Source organism: Microtus oregoni, unplaced genomic scaffold (genome assembly GCF_018167655.1).
Source record: "Microtus oregoni isolate MIOR12 unplaced genomic scaffold, Mior012 000057F_ref0000458, whole genome shotgun sequence".
In the NCBI taxonomy this organism is placed as follows: Eukaryota; Metazoa; Chordata; class Mammalia; order Rodentia; family Cricetidae; genus Microtus; species Microtus oregoni.
Window position 1 is genome coordinate 9,479,794 of NW_024543833.1, and position 23,255 is coordinate 9,503,048.

At 45.3% G+C, this 23,255-nt stretch overlaps 1 protein-coding gene across 1 annotated transcript; it reads right to left on the minus strand.

Annotated features, from left to right (window-relative positions):
• Nucleotides 1-13,729: 13,729 nt before the first annotated feature.
• Pmaip1 (phorbol-12-myristate-13-acetate-induced protein 1) lies at nt 13,730-20,291 on the minus strand. The gene is made up of 3 exons (XM_041639266.1): nt 19,884-20,291; nt 17,527-17,685; nt 13,730-15,789 (listed from the first exon to the last, which is right to left on the minus strand). Exons 1-3 carry the CDS (start codon nt 19,933-19,935, stop codon nt 15,686-15,688), a joined length of 315 nt encoding a protein of 104 aa, XP_041495200.1. The 5' UTR covers nt 19,936-20,291; the 3' UTR covers nt 13,730-15,685.
• Between the last annotated feature and the right edge of the window lie 2,964 nt (nt 20,292-23,255).

Genomic DNA, 23,255 nt, shown 5'->3' on the forward strand with positions numbered 1-23,255 from the left:
GGTGGACAGCTTTTTAGGAACAACATTCAAGATTGACTTCTGCTATATGTTTGTGGTGTTCATGCACACAAAAATGCACACACACAATGTGACATGGGAACTGTCTTGGGATTTCTGTTGCTGTGATGAACACCATGACCAAAAAGCAAGTTGGGAAGGAAGGGGTTTATTCAGTTTACACTTCCACATCACAGTTTGTCATTAAAGGAAGTCAGGACAGGAACCTGATACAGAGGAAGGAGCTGATACAGAGGCCATAGAGGGGCGCTGCTTACTGGCTTGCTCCTCATGGTTTGCTCAGCCTGCTTTTTTATAGAACCCAGGAGTTCCAGTCCAGGACTGGCACCACGCACATGGACTGCTACGTGCCGACAACCTGACCTAGTGGAGGCATTTCCTTAACCGGGCTTCTCTCCTCTCTGACGCCTTTGTCTTGTGTCAAATTGTCATAAAACTAGCCAGCACAGGGCCCTAAAGAATTTACTTATTTTTCATTCTCTCATTCCTTCCTTCCTCTCCCTTCTGGCTTTCTTTTTGTGGTGCTAAGTGTTGAAGCCAGGGCCTCTTACCTTCCTGGTCAGCTCTGGCTGCACACCCAACCCAAAGATAAAATCATCTTTCTGATCTGAGCGATTAGCATCACCTTCTCAGAGAAAAACAGATTTGTGACGTGATGTGCAATGAAGGCTTGAACAGCAAAAGTGAGAAGGAAAGAAATCCAAAGTTGGTAGGAAAATTAAAGCAAATCCCAGAAAGAAAGAGCAGAAACAGAGAGGATGGGGAAGCAGCCAGGAAATCAGCTTAAAGAGGGCAGGAGAGGATTTGAGGTGTGGCTCCCTGGGGAGAGATCTTGCCAACATTACAAGAATACGAGTTGGACACCCAAAGCCACAAAAAAAGAAAAAAGATAGAAAGAAAACAAACAAGAAGAAACATGTGAGAGGTCGGTACTTGAATAACATGGTTAAAAAAGCAGAAACTGACATTTCAAGAGCACGGGAAAGAGGAACTTGCCGGGGGGGACTGTCGCACATGGAGCTACACACTAACCGCTTTACATACATTTGAAGGAGCCGGTGCTCAGAGCAGAAATAAAAGGGCTGGGTGTCGCAATAAGACCAGTGGTGACCTTTAAAAAAAAAAAAAACAGCAACTGTAAAGGAGCCGCGATGATTAAAAATTACACCGTTTGAGGAAGTCAGCTAAGAAAGCCTCATCTTTAGAGACACGGTCCCAATAATAGTTTGCAGGCTTGCTTGTTGAGATTTGAGTCACCGATGATTTCAATGGCAAAACAACTTACCTGATAGTGAAGGCAGAGCCTTTGTTTATTTGAAGTTAACAGCAGTGGACGGGACCTGACCCCTGTCTTGTTGCTGATGACCACCTTCTCGGTTGAGAGCTGCGAGCTCTGGACCATCTCCAACTGTTTCATCCAGTCATGCTCAGCTGTCTAACATCTGTGAGGCAGGGGGCTGCTTCCTTCATCTCTTCACACAGTAGGAATTTAGTAATCCCAGGAACAACTATGACTACAAGAGGCTCTTGTAATCCTCTGAAGTATTTGAGAAGGCAAGCCTGGCCAAGAGCCTGGCTTCCACAAAATCTTCCAACCCCTTTTTGACCTCATAAAAGTGACACTGCTTAAGAGTTATGATCCCTTTCTCATGCATGACTTGAAAATGGGGGGAGAAAGAAAAGGAGAATGTAGTTTGTGTAGGTAGAGATCTTTCCAATTAAGGCTGCTGTGGGTAGGTCTGGGATGTTGATCAGTCAAGAGGGTGCTTCCCTGCTTTGAACTTTGTCCTGGATTTGATCCCCCAGCACTGTATAAATAGGGCATGGTGGCCCATGGCTATAATTCTAGGACTCTAGAGGTGTGGGGAAAAAGGATCATGAGTTCAAGACCAGCCTCATGTCATATGGAATTCAAGACCAGCCTCGCCTGTATGAAACTTTGTCTCAAAAAGGAGGAAAAAAAAATCTACTATAGGGGCTGGAGAGATGGCCCAGAGGTTAAGAGCATTACCTGCTCTTCCAAAGGTCCTGAGTTCAATTCCCAGCAACCACATGGTGGCTCACAACCATCTGTAATGTGATCTGGTGCTCTCTTCTGGCCTGCAGGCAGACATGCAGGAAGAAGACTGTATACATAATAAATAAATAAATAAATAAATAAATATTTTTTTAAAAAGAAATCTACTATAGATACATACAGAATAACAACATCATACTAGGGCAAGCAACCAGTTTGTCTGGGACTGCAAGTATTTTCAAAACAAAAGATCTTCCATTTAACTCAGGATAGTCCTATGTCAGTAAGGACCAAAGAACTTTCCATATTCTTCAAAGATAAAGCTATTAAATGTTGCCATGAAGACAAGGGTAGATAGCTATGACCCACTTATTGTATGGATATATGCGTGTATATATATATATGTGTGTGTGTGTGTGTGTGTATGAGTGACACATAAAGACAAAATTGTCCCAGCTATACATAGATATGTGTGTATATGCGTGTCTATATACATTTGTGTGTACACATACACACAATTTTACTTATTTATTTATTTTGCAGTGCTGAGTATCAAACTCGGGGACAGCTATGCAATTGTTCTTCCCTTGGGCCATACTCCCAGCCCCTATATTTTTTTTCTTGACAGTCTCACTATGTAGCTCTGGCTAGCCTGGAATTTGCTATATAGACCAGGGTAGCCTTAAGCTCACAGAGTTCTGCCTGCCTCTGCCCCTGTAATCATTTTTTGGCCAGACCCCCCTCTAACTGTAAGACAGTTTGGGTAGGAGGATGATAACAGCATCTTTTAACCTGCGTATGTCTGCTCATTAGTCTGGCTCTCTTCTTCTATAAATAGTGTGAATTGCAAGAATGTACACACGGCTTTTTTCCTGTTCCACTTCCTTGTGCGAGTTAATTTAAACCTTCTCATCGTGGCTGGGTACTTTCCAAGCCTCAGGGAAGGTCCCTGGCTCCCTGGCAGCTAGAAGTCAGCTGTGAGGAATTAGACTCAGTTCTTTATGTTCTTTTATAACGACACTTTAAGAGTTAACATTGCAGCCTAGACCCACTAACGCTCTGAAATTTCCCTTTTCCACGCAACTCCGGGAAAGCTTGCAACAGGAATAAAGGACCATTTTAACAGGCTGGTGCCCGGGCTACCTTGTCTTTTTACAGGGCATCTTTTCTCCACAGGAAGGGGGTGTTTTTCTAATGAGCTGATGTGTGTTCTGACGACAGACCATCTGGGAATCCCTGACTAAAAAGTGGACTTGATGAAAAATAGAATTTCATAACACAGCACAGCCATCTGTGCTCCCGACTCCGCCCCAGCCCTGGCTTGGTGATGAGTCATCAAGGCCAACTGGTGAGTGTGGATGATGTCTATTCTTTGCTTCAAAACATAATGGTTACATTTTTTTTTTCCCTCTCTTCCTTCCTAACTTCTGCCTGGGCCTTGTGCCATGAGACAGACGGGGGTGGGGACGGCTCAAAGCCTACAAATTGCTGCTTTGACTTGCTCCTTTTAATCCTTTTCTTCCCCACTACAAATAACTCAAACAGGTCTGTCTCAACGGGGAGCTGGTGGGTAGTATATCTTTCAGGATTAATTCTAACCTCTTTTATCCCTCCCAGGGCTGAGAGAAGACTTTACCCCCCGTGGCTGGCTGACTTTGGATTCTTGGAGTGTAGTGCGACAATTTCCTTAGGTCCCCTTTATTGCTGAAGAGTGGAAAGCCCCTGGAAGGCAGGAATGTGGATGGTGCTACGCTCATCATCATTTTTTTTTTCATGTAACAGCTAAGCTTAATAATAAACTCTTTACCCAGAGAAAAACCCAGGGTGTAAAACTCTTGTTGCATTTAGTGAGGCTGTGCTCTGAAAACAAAGCTGGGCCTCTCCCAGCCCCACAGCCGGAGACAGTTGTACTGAGGGAGCAAAGAGAGGGAGTTTTGAAACCAGAGAGCTCCAAGTTCAAATCCTGCATCTTGACTTTGGAAGAAACTTGGCTGTTTCGAATATTACCAGCCACACCTTCTAAGTAGGAGTATTCTGCACAATAGCTGAAATAAAATTGTGTTTTTAAGTGTCTGGTGAATCAGAGATGAACAAAAACTAGCATATTTCTTGGGGAAGTTTTGTTCATCTGATGGAATCAAAGTGGATGCATCAAACCCCTGTGGATGAATGTGACCCTGACTCCCCAAAGCCAAAGACAAAATCAGACAAGATCTGACATCTGCCCCCAAAATGAATGAATTCTTGCTCTCAAATCCAAAAAGAGTCCTTCAAGAGCCCCCATAAAAGCCAGGCATGGTGATCCATACCCTAAATCCCAGCACTTGAGAGGCTGGGCAGAAGGGTCACCTTGAGTTGGGAGCTAGCCTAGGTTACATAGTGAATTCCAGGCCAGCCTATGCTACAAAGTAAGACTATCTCAAAAAGAAAAAGAAATAATCCTCTCATCTAAATCTAGCCTTTCTCAAATCCAAACTAGAAAAGGCTCTCTGGTTTGCATTTGTAGCTGTTTTAACATCTTGGGTTTGTTGTATGAAAATCAAGACCTGAAAAAAATTTAAGTTTCACCACATACATTTACTTATTAGTTTGTTTGTTTGTTTTATACGGGGGAGTGAATGCAGTTCATTTTTTTTCTTTTTCTTTTTTTAAGCAAGTCTATCGCTGAGCTAGCTATATTATATCACCAGCCCAGAAGTAGAGGGTTCTGTTTTATGAGCATTGGTGTTTTGTCTGCATGTATGTCTGTGTGAGGGTGTCAGATCTTGGAATTACAGACAGTTGTGAGCTGCCATGTGGGTGCTGGGAATTGAACCCGGGTCCTTTGGAAGAACAATCAGTGCACTTAACAGCTGAGACATCTCTCCAGCCCCACAGTCCATGTTAAAATCAGGAGACAAATTTTAGGGGTCAGTTCTCTCTTTCCAACACTCAGGCACCCAGGGACTGGCCACAAGTTGTCAGGCTGCGTGGTTGTCAGGTAAGCATCTTTCTTTACCCACTGCCCCACCTCCACCACCTCACTCACCCAGGACCTGAATTGTTATGGGAATGCATGAAATGGTATTGGGCATTTAAATGTTGTGCCTGAAACCTGTGATCTACAGGCGGCAACGAATGGTTTGCCATCACTGAGGGCTGACAAATGAAAACCAGATGCCTCGGCCCCTTCAGATTCACAGATCCATCACTGTACGGCCACCTTCCTTCAAAAGGTTCATTTTAATAGCGCTTTCTTTCTCTTTCTTTCTTCCTTCCTTCCTTCCTTTCTTCCTTTCTTTCTTTCTTCCTTTCTTTCTTTCTTTCTTTCTTTTGTTTTTTGTTTGAAACAGGGTTTCTCTGGTTAGCCTTGGCTGTCCTGGGACTTCCTATGAAAACCAGGTTGGCCTTGAACTCGTGGAGATCCACCAGCCTTTGCCTCCAGAGTGCTGGGATAGTGACATCTTCTTGATGGGACAAGATCTTCCCCAGTTCTGCAAGGAAGCTCATTTCTAACCCTCCGTCTCAAATGGAAAATTAGCTGATATTTTATTGACTCTGACTCTGAGCTATACATGGTGGAGGTTATCAGCGCTTGTGATTTTCATGGTGGATTGAAACTGATATATTTATTTCCTTTTATGAGAGGACTTGGATCAGAAGCAAATGACAAAATAGCAGCCTGATTTCAGCCTAGAAGCAATGACAACTGTGGGGCCAGGGACACTGAGAGAGCTGGGCATGGTAGTACACGCCTCCAGCAGGGGGATTACCATAAGTTCAGGTCAACCTGAACTACATAGAAAGTCCCTGTATTTTAAAAAGAAAGAGTTGGGGGAGGGGGAGAAAGGAGGGAAGACAAAAAAAAAAAAAAGTAGTATGGGCTGTGGGCTTTTCTAAGTGCAGTGGAACGTTTCTCTGCTTTTGGGGCACTTCACCCAGGAAGCTCTGGTTCCAGAAAGGCAGTAGTCACAAAACCCAGTGGCTCCTAAGTTTATTATCTCACACCCAGAAGTATAAGAAAACCTGGGCCAGGAGTGATTGGAGTAACTGTGAACTAATAAGAAAAAGTGGGAAAAAACTCAGACTGGGCGGGGCTGCAAGGAAAGACTGCCATTAGAAACAAGCTGCCCTGCACAGTGGACAGATCTTGTGTGGGGTAGGGGTGATGTAATCTCTATCAGGATTGGTAATCTTTGAGCACATTGTGAGCAAAACCAGGAAACAGTCTACCAGCCCTGTATGTGTTTCCTCAGCCCAAAAACCTAGCTTGTCCATTCAGGGGAGGGGTCATAGCTAGCTCATGATTCTCCATAGGCCCTGCCCTTACTAAGGGATGCTAACTCCTGTCTCAAAAAATACCTGAATAAACCGGGCGGTGGTGGCGCACACCTTTAATCCCAGCACCTGGGAGGCAGAGGCAGGCAGATCTCTGGGAGTTCGAGGCCAGCCTGGACTACAAGAGCTAGTTCCAGGACAGGCACCAAAGCTACAGAGAAACCCTGTCTCGGAAAAAAAAAAAAAAAAAAAAACCTGAATAGAAATAGGATATTGAAAATGGACAAAGCCCACAAACCCTGGAAAAAGATATAAGAGCATGACAGGGCGGGGGGGGGGGGGGGGCGGGGGAGGGGAGGGAGGAGAAACCTTTTCCTATATGCTGTGTGGCATTTTTCCTGGTATGTGACAGAGAAGTGTCTATTTACTCCAGAAAGGAAATCTACTCCTGCCAAAGTCAAACTTGAAGGAACAATGATTTTGTTGGGGTTGTTTTCAGGAATATGGACAACTCTGTGTCCTTGAAAGTACACCTCGAAATGGGTGATGACTTGAAAACCAGAACGCAGGAGCTCTCTGTCCAGTGTCTTCTCTCTTCAACAATGTTTATTGTTTATATAACCTGGGTGCTGGGCGTGGGGTGGGGTGGGGGAGCCTGTGTATCTAGTTAATGCCAGAGACTTCCTGAAATTTATGAGTTGATTTAAACTCTTTTGGAGCCTCTCATTAAAACTTCCTGAGTCCTTGGGACTGGAGAGATGGCTAACAGTTAAGACCACTGGCTGCTTTTGCAGAGAACCCAGATTCAATCCCCAACACCTACATGGAAGCTCACAGCTGTTTGTAGCTATGGTTTCAGAGGATCTGACACTCTCACACAGACATACATGCAGGCAAAACACCAATGCTCATAAAGTAAAAATAAATAAATCATTAACGAAAAAGTAAAAAAGGAAGAAAGAAAACTTCCTGAGTTCCAAGGAGCTGCCCTGCAGGAAGGAGTGCTAACCTTCGGAGATGACTACAGAACATTACAATCCAAGATCTAGATGGACAAGCCTGGAATCTTAGCATTCTCGCAGGAGATTGAGGCAGGGGAATGTTGAGGTCAGGACCAGCCTAGTACAGAGCTTGTCTCTAGGCTAGGAAAACAGAAAGAACAGGGACCATCACGGTGTTATTTCACTTTTGGTTGTTCTGTTCTGTCCCGCTGTGCAATATGAACCCAGGGTCCTGCGAAGCTGAGAATTAACCCAAAACTGAAAGAGAATGTCTCCCTGTGTTGGGAGGGGACCCCAGAGCATGGTAACAATGACATATAGTAAACATCCGAGTCCCGAATCATGTCTAGAGTTCCTATCAGCTCTCCTACTTCTCTGGTGTTGGGGGCGGGGGGGGGGGGAAGGAAAAGAAAAAAAAAGAAGGTATTCAGAGAAGTTGTGGGTAAGTGTGACTGTTTCACCATGTCAAATCAATTTCTGCAAGTCCTTGAGGGAGCACCTGCTTTGCGCTGACAAAGGGTTTGTTCTTTAACTGTGACCTATTGCTTGAAAATGCTCCTGATTACACAGCAGGGTGTGTCCTGTCAGGTGACCCCGGCTATTTTCAGCTGCATATAAGTAGCTCTGCCAGCGCCGGGGTCTCTGTGGTTCTCGGGCAGAACCCAGGGCTTTGTGTTCGTTGGAGGAACACTCTGCGGAATGGGGGTGGGGGGGCAGGGAGGGAGCGGGGCGGGGGCGATTCTTCTAAACGCGGGAGAATGGTTCCGAAACGGAGGTCTTTCTTTCAAAATGCCATTTATCTGTATCTTTTCGCAAACTGTTCAGTTCCTTTCAAGGCTGTGGGCAAGGAGCTCAGCAGGAACTCTGGATCACAACCACGCAGGTGTTCCTCTGGTCCCTTTGCCATCCCATCTTTCCAATCAAACCACAAGGATCTTGACCGTGACGACGTGAGCCTTTTAATTTCCCAATAACTCAGCCAGGTTGCCTTCACAAGGGCATGTTGCTCAGTGTTTCTGTGAGTCCTGGAGTCAATCAGCACGTTCCTGGCATCATAGCCCTGCCTGCCCTATTGTCCTGACTTACTTGTGGTTGTGTTGGGGTCTGTCTGTAGGGTTTTGTTTTTTGTTTTTGTTTTTGTTTTTTGTTTTTAAGACTGTGTCTCCTTAGGTGGTCCAAGGTGGCCTCCAGCTGAAGATCCCTCTCCCTTTGCTACCTTAGAACTGGAGCTGAAGGTGCCGGCCACCACTCCCATCTTAATCACCTCAGCTTTAAGATGTCAAGCTATCACCAGGTGGTCATGGTGCAGGCCTTTAATCCCAGCATTCAGGAGGCAGAGACAAGTGGATCTCCATGAGTTTGAGGCCAGCCTGATCTACAGAGCCAGTTCTAGGACAGGCTCCAAAATTACTGAGAAACCTGTCTCGAAAAACAAACAAACAACAAAAAAAGTCAAATTATCTGTCTGATGGATTGATAGATGATCCTTTGACAAAGATTTGAGGAGTTCTATGAGATTTTTCACCATTTATATTATAATAGTAAGAATTGGTTCTGTGTGGACATAGAGGAGGGGTTGTGCTTCTTGTAAGAGAGTCTCAAACCCACGTCACAACAAACTAGGACTTTCATCTGAAAAACAATTTTACCAGATGATTTAGATAGAAGATAGATTATATAAATGGTAAGTGAATAGTTGACAGATGATGGAAGGACAGAAAGATGGATGAGACATGGATAGATAACTAGAATATACAGAGCAGTATTTTTTTTTAAAGAATACAGCCTGCTGTGGAGGTACATGTCTGTGATTGGGAAGTGGGAAGTAGAAGCAGAAGAATAAAGAGAATAAGACAAGGCACGATGAGGCCGGGCGGTGGTGGCGCACGCCTTTAATCCCAGCACTCGGGAGGCAGAGGTAGGCGGATCTCTGTGAGTTCGAGACCAGCCTGGTCTACAGAGCTAGTGCCAGGACAGGCTCCAAAACCACAGAGAAACCCTGTCTCGAAAAACCAAAAAAAAAAAAAAAAAAAAAAAAAAAAAAAAAAAAAAAAAAAAAAAAAAAAGACAAGGCACGGTGGCCCAAGCCTGTGGTCCTAAAACTCTGGAAGCAGAGTCGAGAACATCACTGAAAGTTGGAGACCAGCCTGGTCTGAGTGTTGAGTTCAACACCAGCCAGGGTTCCACAGTGAGGTCTTGTCTCAAAACAGCAAAAAACCAGAATTTACTAGTGAGTCAGTTCAGCAGACGAAGGCACTCGGTTTGAGACCTAGGCTGAGACCTGAGATCAGTTCAAGGAACCACAAGGTGGAAGGAAAGAAGCAACCCTGCAAGTTGTCCTCTGACTGCCCCAGGCACGACAGGCATGCCATGGAGTGTGCACCCCGTCCCCCATAAACAAATAAATAAGTAAACAAATAATTGATAGTAAGGTAAACAACAAAAGTGAATACAGATAAAAATGGTCTCTTTGCATCATCCAACAAATACAACCACATGGATACCTCCAGATCTATTTTTCTTTCTCAGACAGGGTCTTAGCTGCCTGGGTCTAGGCTGGTCTTTAACTTGACATTGAAAGACCAGAAATGACACAGGCCATACCAAGACCAAGTTCTCAGAACGAAAGAGACATATTTGTCCCAGAGAGACAACGGGCAGGGAATAAAAGACAGAGGACAAGGGAGAAAGAAACAGGAGCAAGGGAGAGGAGGCAAGGAGGGACAAAGGGTTGCCTCTGGATAAAGCAGAGATGAATGTGGCCCATAGGAAGATGGCGTCTTATAAAGGGAAACAGGAAACCCCTCATGTTAGGATGATCTGGTTTGTTTCGATTGGACATATTAATTAGGGCAGACAAAAGGGGACTTTTGATTGCTAGACTTTAATACTTTGATAGCTTGACCTTGGGGATCAGCCTTAGGGATGAGTCTAGCATAAGAAAGTGTCCAAGTGAGGGAATAGACATTGGCGGGTAGCTTTAGCAATTTAATCTATGGTTTACAAGGGAGAGGGGGGAGGGAAAGGCCTGCCAGTGCCATGCTTGCCATGCTCGGGCCTGCTAGAGTTCCTTCAGACTTCCTCTTGCCTTAGCCCCTTAGATGCTATCTGATAGATAACAGGCATGAGCCACCATATCTGGCTCTTTGGGGGAGTATTTTAAGCATGAAAATGTGCCTTTCATAGGGTGTGGTGTATATCCCATCCTTGCAAGCCCAACATTGAGAAAGTCGAGGCAGGAAGTGTTAAGTTGGGAGGCTACCAATTTAACAGGAAGATCCGGAGTTCAAGTCAAATCTGGCCTTGGCAATGTAGTAGTGAGACTGTCTCAAAACGGTCATAGACTGGAGGATGGTTCGGTGGGAAAGAGAGCTCGCTGTACAAGCCTGAGGGCCTGAGTTTGGGTGCTAGGACTTATGAAAAAAGGCCAAAATGGAGGTGGGGCAGGTATGTGTGTGTGTGTGTGTGTGCGCGCGCGCGCGCGTGTGTGCGCATGCTGGCAAACAGGAGGATAGCTAGAACTTACTGGCTCCTTCAGACTCAGTGAGAGACCTCATCTCAAAGGAAAAAGACACAGTGGGACCTCCTCTGGCCTCCAGATTCACACACTCGGGCATACACACACTCACACACACAAACAAAAATTCACATATGTCAAGTTTGTGAACTCTATACCCAAGTTTCCACATGTTCCTCCTGAGTGTTCCACAATTCTAACTGTAAGAGCTTTGAAGTTTCTCTTGCAGTGTCAGACACACCAAGCCCTATGGGAGCTTCTTCCTGCAAACACCTCTCAACCTTCCGGGAGCTGCTTCCCCAGGGTCTCCCCCAGCAACTCTCCATCCCTCACTTCCCTTTAGAGGAGAAGATTGCACTCCCTCCCTGCAGGTCATGAGAATCTTCGAGGGTAGAGGTAAAGATAATGCTTCTGAAGTCTGTTTCCTAGTTCTCACATTTAAAGAGGAAGGTCACCCCGTTGTGCCTACTTCTGCACGTGACTGCTTCAGGGTGAAGCAATCCTTGCAGTCCTAGCGCTGAAGGCTGAGGGAGAAGGATGAGGTCAGCGCCACCGGAATCACACAGCAGCTCCACACAAAGGGAACCAAAGGCGCAGCAGCTCAGCTGGGGCAAGGCAAGGGGCAGGGGAAAGTGTGCAGGCCTTGCTTCTCCTCAGCCCACTCTGCTCAAGACACCTTCAAATCACCCAAGTCGTTTTATTGTTTTCGTTGTTGTTTGTTTTTTAAGACAAGATCTATGTAGCCTTTGAACTCTCCACATAGACCAGCCTGGCTTTGAACTCGGAAATGACTGCCTCTGTTGGTTCAGTGCTGGGACTGATGGTGTGTGCCTGCTCTCAAGGGAAACATAAAACACCAAATGAGCCACAAACCCTTTATCTCTAATAATGCAACTGCCTGCAAGATGTGCCAGGGCAATGGTGGCACGAAATTTGTAGGCGTAACCAATAACTTACTTAATGCCCACTCCACAAGATAGAACCACACCTGACACTGCGTGGGTGAACAAGAACCTGAGACTAGATAGCACAGAAACCTAGAATAAAACCAAATAATAATGATCTAAAAAAAGAAAAGAATATGAGAAAATAACCCCTAAAGATATTCTCCTATACTCATAGATCGGTGCTTGGTTCAGCCATCTTCAGAGGGGCTTCCTCCTGCAGCAGATGGGAACACATATGGAGACCCACAGGCAGACACTATGTAGAGATAGAGACTTTGGGAACGCAACCGTGCCCCTCAAAGCTCAGGGAAACACCTCCACCACTTTCTACCCCCTCAGAAGAGGAGTCAGGAAGATTGTAAGAGCCATAGGGGATGGAGGATATTAAGAAAACAAGGTTCTCTAAAGCGCCTATGAATGCAGGTGGTGGCAGCATGAACAAGGCCTGCACTAGGGTCTCTGCACATAGGACTTCCCGTTCAGTGTTTTTATGGGATTCCTTGAGTGTGCGGATGGGTGACTCTGATCCTTGTGTCTTCCTTAGGCTTTCCCTTCTATTTGTCTGTCTTGGCAACTTCCCTGTGATAGTTTCTATCTTATGTTGTTTTATTTTTCTTCTTTATCGAATCTTTGGGGGTTTCACATTATGCACCCCAGTTCTGTTCACCTCCTGGCTACCCCATATCCCCCCTCATCCCTGTTGCATCCCACTTATTTTGTTATAATTTTTAAAACATGAATGAATGAGAGCCTAGCCACTGGGGTAAAGGTTAACAACTCAAAGGTCACATCTACTAGGAGAGGAAAAGTTCGTTTTCTCAAGCAGACCAACACTGGATACATCAGCCATGCCAGGACATGCTTCATGCTCAGTAGTGGATCGATACACAATTGGGCTCCAGTTTGTGCTGGTATTTGGTTAGTTTGCTGGTTCTTTTTTTTTTTGGATGTGGCTTTATTTTCTTATTTTTTTTCTTTTTCGGGGGTGGGTGCTACTGTATTGTTTTTGTTTTTTGAGAAAAAACTTACAGTTGGGTGGTAGGGAGGGGGAAGGATATTATCAAAGCATTTGAATTTAAAAATTGTTTTGAACCATAGACAATATAATAATAAAATCCAAAGATGAGGATAGCAGCATGCCCCTGTAATCCCAGGTGAGAGGTGAATGTTTGGAGCTTGCCAGCCAGCTAGTTAAGGTTCAGGGAGATTCCATTTCTAAAATCACAGGGGCTGGCTCCGTGGGTAAAAGTGCTTGTCACATACACCTTGAGGGAAGGAGGACCAACTCCTGTAAGCTGTCTTCTGTGGGCCAACAGCATGACACCCGCAGCCAAGACAACATAGAGCTCCATTGCTGAGATCCATGAAGTGGAAGGAAAGGATTGATGCTCAGATTGTTCTTTGACCTCCACTTATGAAGCATCACACATATGCACACACAAATAGATACATGTAATTTTTTAAAAGTTGCATTCTGGCCTCCACACACACACAGTAGCATGTGTACACCCGCACACATTCACTAATATCTTTAATATCAGAAACTACTGACCTCTGATGCACACCTTCCCACACTAACATGCATTCAAACGCACACACACACCACACCAGATGTCTGCTGACACGTGTTAAAATAGCTCAATACACTTCTTAATTTACAAAAAAACACAAAGGAAGACGTGATATTTTTCAATAGTGGCCACTGTATTTAACTCTATTTAATAGTCCAGACCATAAGATCGGTCTTCAGAAACAAACATATAAATACAGTCACAGACCATAAATACCCATTTGGTAAACTGTCTGTCTACCTTTAGGTCAAGAAAAAAAAATCTTCAGGCCGGCGGTGGTGGCGCATGCCTTTAATCCCAGCACTCGGGAGGCAGAGGCAGGCGGATCTCTGTGAGTTCGAGACCAGCCTGGTCTACAAGAGCTAGTGCCAGGACAGGCTCCAAAGCCACAGAGAAACCCTGTCTCGAAAAACCAAAAAAAAAAAAAAAAAAAAATCTTCAAAGTGAAAACCTTAATGCTGAGGCCCACTAACTACTGAGGTAAATTCATCCAAAGTGACTAGCTATACAACACCCTTCACGGTGTTACAAAACCCTTGTCTCATAACAGAAATGAAAGTGACATACGTGTTCAAATGAAACAAAAATTTCAACTATAAATAAGTAAAATAAATTACTTCTGGTAAAACTCAACCATGACCTCATTTCCCAATTGCAGTCACCTTGTTGTATAAAAGAACGTCAGGATTCACTTCTGCTTCTGCCCTCTAAGACTGGGGTGGCCATTTTCCCACCTCCCCAAGCCACCTTATTCCTATTATTTGTTGACTGTGACTTTTGTCAAAATATAAATGTCCAGGTTTAACAAATAAAATTTCTTGGTTTTTAAGGCTCAATTTTGTTATACCCCCACTTTTAAAACCCTCTCAGCACCTGATAGCTTCCCTGTCGTAGCTAATACAAATAATAAAAAATACAGAAGTACAGATTCCAATACCTTTGCACATATACTTAGTAGTGGGACAGCTGGGTTTAGGGTGGTTCATTTCTTAGTTTTAAAGGAACCTCAATGCTGTTTCACAAAGTGGGCGTCCTACCTGACAACCTTACCAAAGACCTACAGAAATTCTTTCTCTTCTTGAGTCCTAACAACTCTTGCTATCTTTCATTTTGGTTGGTGGTTTTCATTTACCTTTCTCTGAATCACAGATCTGTTGGCCATCTGTGTGTCTTTTAGGGAATTCCAGTCCCCTTGCCTCTGTTAACCAGAATTGATTTGTTATGGAATAGTTTGAGTTGCACATTTATATCCTGAATTAAAAATAAAACTCTAAAGCTGAGGAGGTGGGAGTGGCTTGGGGGGGGGGGGCAGAGATGGGGCTATCTCTGAGTTTAGGGCTAGCCTCATCTACAGTGTGAGTTCCCAAGACAGCCAGAGATAAAAAGAAATGCTGTCTTTAAAAAAGCAAAACAAAACCTACCAAAAACCTTCTAAGAAATACTTGTGGCAGGCTATAAAATTTTAGAAACTTCTTATGAATCTTTTACTAAGTTTTAATTATATCAACTTTTATAAGTTTCTTGTTTTTCATTGTCTACATAAAAATCCCAATTTTCTTTATCACGTAATAATCAATCTGCAAGAATTTTACTGGCACCAAGTGACCTTGAAATACTTCTAACTTTTTCCAGTTATAGGGTGGTTTTTCATACTTTCCAGTTAATGGTTACAGTAACACACTTAAAAGTCAGCTGGGCAATGGTGGAACACGCCTTTAGTGCCCAGGACTTGGGAGGCAGACACTGGCGGATCTCTGAGTTCGAGGCCAGCCTGGTATACAAAATAAGTTCCAGGACAGACAGCATTGTTAACCAGAGAAATCCTGCCTCAACTTAAAAAAAAAAGAAAAAGTCACCTAAGTAGACACAATAGGTTCACAGTGACTTATAAAATCAGTATTCACTATAACACTCAATGTTAACAAAAATTAAATGTTTCCTCTCAGAAGATTAAGTGAATGAAACTAAATAGCACACGTTATTCTGGAGTTGCTGTCAAAAAGGAAAAGGCAATACTGAACAACTATCCCCATCAGATGTAATCATTTGCCACGCCCCTTCCCATGACTCAGGACAACAGCCTTGGCAAAGACACCAGACAACTCTCAAAAGACAGTTTCTTCCCTATTCCCATGATTCCTCTTGTCTCGTTTTAAAAGGAATGTGGTTTCACGCTATCACATCTCAAAGAAAGGTTTCTGAAACCTTTCCTGAAGAAATTCATTCATGCCATTCACAATCTGTGCTCAGAAGCATCCCCCTCCATCACATCACTGTCCATCCCATAATAGACATTTGCACCAACTGGGGGAACTTCCTTTTCAGGAGTCCCCTGCTTGCAAAAACTTTTGATGAACTCAGGTTACTGAATTAAAGAGCTTGGAAATAAAATTCAGAAGTTTCTGCCAGAAATTCAGTTTGTCTCCAATTCTCCGGAGTTGAGTAAACTCATCTTCCCCATCTGAAAAAGAAAAGCCAAACATAACCATTAACTCGTCTCCAATTCTCCGGAGTTGAGTAAACTCATCTTCCCCATCTGAAAAAGAAAAGCCAAACATAACCATTAACTCGGACACCGGTCCCAACCGTACACCCTCAAGAGTTATAACGATGCCGGCTGTGACAAGCTGAGGCCCTCACCAGACTACTCCATTGTCAGTGCACCTGACTTCCAGTACGGTAACAGACACACAGACCAGGCAGGAGTTGAAACATTTGTTTTGGTTTTGCAAAAGCACCCTGGATAAGGTCAGTTCTCCAAATATAGAAATTACAAGCATTAAATTTTTATCAGCGATACCATTAGTCAACCTTTTGCAGACTCACATGAGGTCATCTTGTTCTCATAAGGCCGGGCAGGGAACAAAAGCCAAATTCCAATGACTGGTACTATTTTCAAGTGGACTTGATCTTCAAATGGCAATGTCTCATAACTCATACCTCCCTCACAGTAGGCAAATATAAACATAATTTTTAGGGATCCCCCAGTAAGAATCATAAAAGCTTATTGTAATGTTGGAGTTTATATTCTAAAACAAGCGTATTTTGTTGATTGGAAATGGAGTCTCTGGCCTTAAGCCTGCAGTGTAGCTGATGACTTTGAACCCTAATCCTCCTGCCTCCTTCCTAGAGCTGGGCACTGAATTTGCAGCCTAACTTTCCAAAATAATTTTCAAATTTACATTTTGTGCTAAGACAATTTATTTCTACAAGTCTTTTGGGCTTCAAGGCTAACCATGGGGGAAACAGACGTTTCTTTTCAGTTAAGTGGGTCATATTAACACAAAAACCCTTTGAAAACATCAGGGCTGTGGGTCAGTTGGTGGAGTATTGGCTAAACGGAGGTAGTGGGACACAAGCTGTAATCCTACAGGTAGAGACAGGAGAATTGTATCCTTGATAGCTCCAGGTCATTTTAGGCTAAATGAGACCGTACCCAAAGAAAAAAAAACAAAGTTGACCTAAAGCCAATTAAGCCATCTTCAGTAACAATTTCCCAGCGCGCCTACTGAACTGATAAACAACAGGGCTATTGCAGGTGTCTGAAGAAACAGCTGTCTGTCCTACAGACTAAGCCGCTGACTGCAGACCTGTGTTTGATGAGATTCACAAAACAAAACAAAACCAAAATGGGGCTGGGGTGAAAAGATGGGGTGGACTGGCAATGAAAGTGACAGAACTGGGGACAAGGATGGGGAAGGCAAAAAAAAAAAAAAAAAAAAAGAACTCCTCACCTGCTAACCCCCCACCCCAGTCCCCCAACCTTCCCACCAGGGGCAGTTAAAATGTTAACTAAGGAGGAAGGCCTCCTAGGTTTCAGAACTCGGGTTCTCAGCGGGGTGTCTTTAAACCTTAAAGAGCCCAGAATGGGAGAGCTGGGTCCAGAAGCAGCTCAAGAACTGCCTTTGTTAGGCCTGGGAGTGGGGGCATTCATAGTGACAGGTCCTCTGAGTTGTACTCCCAGGGACAGTGCCCTGTCTCCAGCCGCGCCCAGCGGGCTTACTGTCTAGGGTGGCCACCTGCACTCTACCCCCACCAGCTATAGAGATGGGCAACGTGCAGAGAAAAGAAGCCTGGCTAACATGCAAGCTGCCGCTTCGAGAACTTTCTGATGGTGTTCCTAAGGCACGCGCCAAGGAGGCGCGAGCTCCAACGGACTAAGCCTGGCCTCCACGGCCCCGCGGCGCCCGGACTGTACCTGCTGGCACCGGCGTTGGGCTCGGGCTCCTTGTCGCGCTCTTTTGCGTCTTCTTGCTAGGCATCTCCGCCAGCACCTCAGCAATGTCGGGTTCACACCAAGCTAAATACAGTTTGTCTCCAATCCTCCTGAGCTGAGCTGCAAACTCAGGCGCTAGCTCTAAAAAGGAAGCAAACCCTGGAAATTAACACGGACAGCTATCCAACTGGTGACCCGCAAGCTAGCACACCCGCCTAGCCAGCATCCTAGGATGCTACTTGGGTGTGCTTGTTTCCCAAGTGTGAGAAGGACTTAGAATTGTGTGCACCCGCACACCAACCCTGACAGCTCAGTTAACAAGTTACAAATACAGACATTCACTTTAACCAATCCAGTGAGGTCTCCCTTTTATCTCTTACTGAAGACTGACCAAAGAACAGAAGTCAATTTCTAAAAACAGTGCCGTAGTCTGTTTTTCCAACGGCAAAGCGTCACTGCTCAATTATGGAACTTCTTGTTATCAGTCCCAAAAACAATTTAAAACCAAACCAGTTTTTACAAGCCTACTCTGTATCAATTCACATCTATAGAAAAGAAAGAGGAGCCGTTAAATTAACGTCTTATTTAGGCATTCTAATAGCTGAATAAAGCTAAGAATAATGCAATTAGCTGGATACTAAGAAAACACTGTTATAAGTAAAATTAATATGCAATCGTCTACTTTTAAAAAATATTTTTTTAAATTGAGAGATGGCTCAGAGGTTAAGCTGCTTCTCTAAAGGATGCAGGTTCAGTTCCACAGCACCCACACGGCAGCTCACAACTGTAACCCCGAGATCTTACACCTTCACAGAGACAAATGCAGGCAAAACACCGATGCCCATAAAAATAAATAAATTTAAAAAGTGTTTCAAAGACCAATCCTGGTTGTTCTCATACCTCTCAAGATTATAAATACAAATTAAAAATATTCACAAAACACTCTTTAAGGTGAAATAAATATATTAACACACAGGCTTTGAAAATTCAGCGTAAAAATTGTTGATGCTTTGTCAAAAGGGCGAGAGGCAAAGCAGCTCAATCCTAGGGGGCCACAGACATGCTGGGCATTCGCTGGACTATTGAGCTCCACCCCAGTTCTACTACCTTGATTTGGGAGGGGGGAACCAATTTTTTTTTTTTTTTGAGCCAGGGTTTCACTAAGTGACGGTGACTGGCCTTAAACTATACAGTTCGTGGGGATTCTCCTGCTTCAGCTGAGCGCTGGGGTTAGACACAGACGCCCGGCAATGTATTTTTATTGGAGTTACACATTTACAACTTGACCTCGAAACTCCGTACTGCTCTTTAAGTCGGTCCAGGCAAAGCCATGCTCATGTTGGGCCTTCCAGAAACATGGTCAGAAAGAACGCTTGGAAACCACATTTAAAAAAAAAAAAAAAAAAAAAAAAGATGGGCAAAGCTCCTCCTCCATTCGATCTTGTTTAACCACCCTTATACTTGCAATGTACCGCTTTTGCATTGCCCCCTGGCCTTATAAAACCATAGGAGAAACCGGGATTGTACCTGAGTAAACACCAGTATGCCCCGCAAAGTTATTTCCGGACCAGAGCCTTGCAATCCCTTAACAGGTGGCAGGCACCTTTGCTTAAGATTTATAAAAAATAAGGGTGGGGGGGAGAGAAACCGACTCTCACACTTAATAAGGAGTTGCATGTGAGTGCCTGGGATGGGAAGAGTTGATGGCTGGGAGTCGAGGACCAAATTCTATTCTCTTGGATTTCCCTGCAGTTCCCAACCTGGACAGTTAAAAAGCTCCTCAATACCGGAGTCTCAACCCCACGCCTCTAGGGTGTGATAGCTGGGAGAGTCCAAAGTTTGAACGCTAGTTTACTTGGTGTTGGGGGTGGGGCAGCGGCGATCGAGGTGAAGGGGGCTCTCAAAGACGGCCTGGGAAGGAAGGGGGCCTGTCACGGAGGCGTTAGGCCGGAGGCCTCTCCCACCTCCACCTCACGCTAAAACTATCTTGCAGCCCACGGTCTACACATGTATCTTTCCCCCGCCCTCTCTTTCTCACTCTTTCTGGCCTCTAGGTAGAGCAAGTAGAGACCCACCAGACAGACGGAAAAGATCCTTACTGCCCTAAAATGCATCTCAATGACACGATGGGCTGAACTCCCACCGAGGCCCGCAGTCCTGGTAGAAGCCCAGAAGAACTTTCTAGATGCGTGGAAGGCGCGAGCCGGGGGAGACGATTTGGCCCGAATAATGCAAGCGCGTACATTCTGGCCCGAGCCCCGAAGGGCTGAACCGTCCAACTGTGACCGCGACCCTCTGACCTCAACTGGGTGTCCGCGGGCCGAATTGCTAAGAAGTACCTGCCCGCGCAGGGTCCGACGGCGCGTTCTGACGCGCCTCGCTCCGGGGCATCTCCTAAGCCCCGCGGCGATCTCCGCTGCGCACCGGGAACCGAGGTCCCCAACCTGGGCTCTGCGACTCCCACAGGACTCGGGCCGCGCGAAATGGACCGAGGGTGCTGCGGATCAGACGCACCGAGCTTCTGTAGGCTGCACGAGCACAGGAATGCTCTCTGTTCGGGCGACCCACGCCTGCCCGCGGGTCTTAAGGGGACTTCCCCGGTGACGTAATTTGACGTCAGTCTGATCGTGTCCCCGCCCTTGCGAACCGCGGCAGCGCGGGAGCAAAGTGGAGCAGAGCTCGAGTCGCCCGGGAGTGCAACCTGCCGGGGCAAGTCGCAGACCGCGGCGGCGCCGACCCTCAGCGGGGGGGAGGGGGGGCGTGGAGAGCGAGTCCTGCTCAGCCCCCAAATTGGTTTCTTAAAACACGAAGGTGGCAGAGAAGGATCAACTTTGAGAGGTCGTGTCCGCCACTGTGGCAGTGGCACCCTTCAGGAGTAGCTTAAGAAAATCTTCCTGGGAAGAAAGTTGGGGGCGGGGTGAGACCAGGAGCCTTGGCTTTATTATTCTCCGCCAATTGCGGACAAATGTAAACAACCCAGGAAAGGAATGGGGAAGGGAAAACTTTTCGAATTCTAAACTGCGGTCTGTTCCAAGAAGTGGTAAAACGAGGTCTTTACTAGTAGACGTCACGTGAGAAGAGTCCCAAGTTCGAGTACAAAATTAAACTTTGGAAAAGCTGCGTAGTGCCTGCCAAATGTAAGATAGAGGAGGCGATAGTGTCTGCTCTGGGCAGGCGTGTGCGGGTGTGGCGCCGGGTTTCGGGCTGGTGTTCCCCGGCGGTACTGGAATTGTTGAAAAGCTATGCACATTTCCTGTGGATGTGTTGGTCATGCACAGAGAAGGGACCACCTTCATCTCTGAAAAGTCTAGATCCTTTGTGGAGGGAGGAAGATGGGATCTCTGGAAACTGGAACTTCTTGGCACACTGTCTGGCAGGCCTTTGAATAATTTCTGGGTGACAGGCTTGGAGGCCTTCATGATAAAGATTTGGGTTTGCATTTTTCTCGTCCTGTCCTCAACCTGGCCCTCGGAAATTTGACCACTTTTCAGATGCAAAAATAATTTGATAGAGATTAAATTGCTCAAGTTCTCCTACGCCAAAGCAACGCCGCTCTGAAGGGAACCCAGGCAGGCCCACTGGTAGCAAGTGCTGACCCAACAGGGCTCTGCTAGCAATCACAGGTCTCAGAAAATGGTGCTTTCCTATCTGCTGTTTAATACGGACCCTCCTGGACTTCGAGAAATACTCGAGTTGTTCGCAATAGTTTAAGCCCGGGTTGTTAGGGGGTATTTTTGAAAATAAACTCCAGCAACTCAGACTTGATTTTCCAAAAGAGCCGGGTAAGCTAACAACAGCGTGGGAGCCACTGGGTTAGAGGGCGCTGAGTCCCCCAACTCCCGCAGCTTGCGGTTCTTGTTTAAATTCAGTGGCTCCCTGTGTGCGTCTGAGCCTGTTTGTTTACCTTAAGTCATTCAATCTGCACGAGCTACCAAGTATTTATTTATGGCTTGGTCCCAGGGGAGGGACAGACAACACTAATGAACTAAACTACTCGGGTTTAGCAACTTTGTTTTAAAGCTGTGCTTGGATGTTTCTGAGTGAGGTAAATACCGTGAGGCAAGAAGGAAACAAATTATCGCCACGTGACCAGAGTTTCGCTGGGCCTTAAGGTTGGAAGGGTGGAACCTGTGTTCCTCAAACCCCTCTTCAAGCTCACATTAGCTTCCTAGTTCATTAGAAAACCGTTCATTTATTGATTTATCAACCAATTAGCACGTTTAAATTATGGGCCCTGAAATGTAATGAATACACACACTGAGAAAAGCAAATTATCCATTGTTTACCCACAAGGCTTACCTGTGTCAACGCTGTCTCCTGCCATTATCATTATAAAAGATTGTTGATCCATCAAGGATATAAATCTTAGACAAACCCCAGCCTTTACTGAATTACAAATTCTGCTTAAAAAAAGGGGGGGGGGATTTGCGTAGGTTTCAGACCATGTCAAAGCAGGTGTTTTTGATGGAAGAGTTTTTTTTTTCTTCTAGACAAGGTTTCTCTGTATAACAGCCCTAGATGTCCTGGAACTCACTTTGTAGACCAGTCTGGCCTTGAGCTCTCAGCGACCCGCCTGCATTTGCCTCCCAAATGCTGGGATTAAAGGCATGTGCCACCACCATCCAGCCAATGGATAATATTTTTAAGGTGCACATCTTTAATCCCAGCACTTGGGAGCCAGAGGTAGTCGGATCTCTGTGAGTTTAAGACCAGCTTGGTCTACAAGAGCTAGTTCCAGAACACCTAGTTTGTTTGTTTTTTAAAGATGTATTTATTTACTTATTATGTATACTGTGTTCTGACTACATGTGTGCCTGCTGGCCAGAAGAGGGCACCAGATCTCGTTGGAGATGGTTGTGAGCCACCATGTGGTTGCTGGGAAATAAACTCACGACCTCTGAGCCATCTCTCCAACCCTAGCTAGTACTGTTAAACAGAGAAACGCTGTCCCCCAAAACAAGCAAACAAACAAAAAGACTTCACGTTTGAAACTGTCTATAAAACAATTTTTTTTTCTGGTTACTGTTCTGTGAAGAGAATTGGAAGCCAAGTGTGAAGAGCCCCTCTTCTCTGTGTGCTCATGAAATACCTTTGCATGTCGTCGGCCGTACAAGAAAACTAATCTTGGGGCTGCAGGAGCTAATGAAACGATGAAAGTATCACTCAGCATTCTAATCTCCTACAACCTGTGGTGGGGAGACAAAGCAAAGAAGCAGACAAAAAAAGCACCGATAAGGGTGGCAGCTTTAAAGTCATTACTGAGGACCACGCTCGAAAATGACTGCAGGTGTAACTTGGTTGGTAGAGCGCTTGTAGGAAGCCCTGGGTTCAATCCCAGGCACTGTAGAAATCGGGGTCATAAAGGGTACTTGTTTCTAAGATTTATTTTGTGTGTGTGTGTGTGTGTGTGTGTGTGTGTGTGTGCTCGTGCACGTGCACAAGCAAGCGCATGTAGTGCAGGGACAGAGGTCTGCAGTTATAGGTAAGCAGGAAGCTGACCAACACGGGTGCTGGGAACTGAACTCAGGTCCTCTCAAAAGAGCAGAGTCTGTGTGTAGCTGAAAATACCTGTGGTCCTTCTGCCTCCACCTTCCTAGTACCAGATTACAGGGATGTGCACCATCACACCCAACGGTCAATGTGCTTTTGTTTTCAAGACAGGGTTTCTCTGTGTAGCTCTGGCTGGCCTGGAATTCTCTTAGTAAACCAGG